Raw genomic sequence first — 256 nt, forward strand, 5'->3', positions numbered from 1 at the left:
AATCCATCTGCCTTGCGTCTTTTCCATCAGTGCACCCTTTCTCTCGCAGGTGTACCCGAGCGTGGTGGAAGTGCCCAGGTGCGCGGGGCAGATGTGCATTCAGCTGGACCAGGAATGCGTTGCCACAGAAACCAGGAACATGACCATTACGGTGAGATGAAGCTTTTTTTTTTTAAGAGATAAGAGGAAGGTAGAACGAGAAGGAGATGGTGAGAGAGATAAGAGGAGATAGAGATGAGATTGGGAAGTGTATTGG

At 49.2% G+C, this 256-nt stretch overlaps 1 protein-coding gene across 1 annotated transcript in view; it reads left to right on the forward strand.

Moving 5' to 3' along the window:
• The window catches only part of LOC119594027 (balbiani ring protein 3-like), a gene marked incomplete in the record, with an annotated part of 6,364 nt that overhangs the window by 2,742 nt on the left and 3,366 nt on the right, over nt 1-256 (forward strand). The window contains 1 exon segment of the mRNA XM_037943055.1: nt 50-151. Within this exon segment, the coding sequence (XP_037798983.1) occupies nt 50-151 (102 nt within the window).

This window comes from Penaeus monodon, chromosome 33, assembly GCF_015228065.2.
Source record: "Penaeus monodon isolate SGIC_2016 chromosome 33, NSTDA_Pmon_1, whole genome shotgun sequence".
NCBI classification, from domain to species: domain Eukaryota; kingdom Metazoa; phylum Arthropoda; class Malacostraca; order Decapoda; family Penaeidae; genus Penaeus; species Penaeus monodon.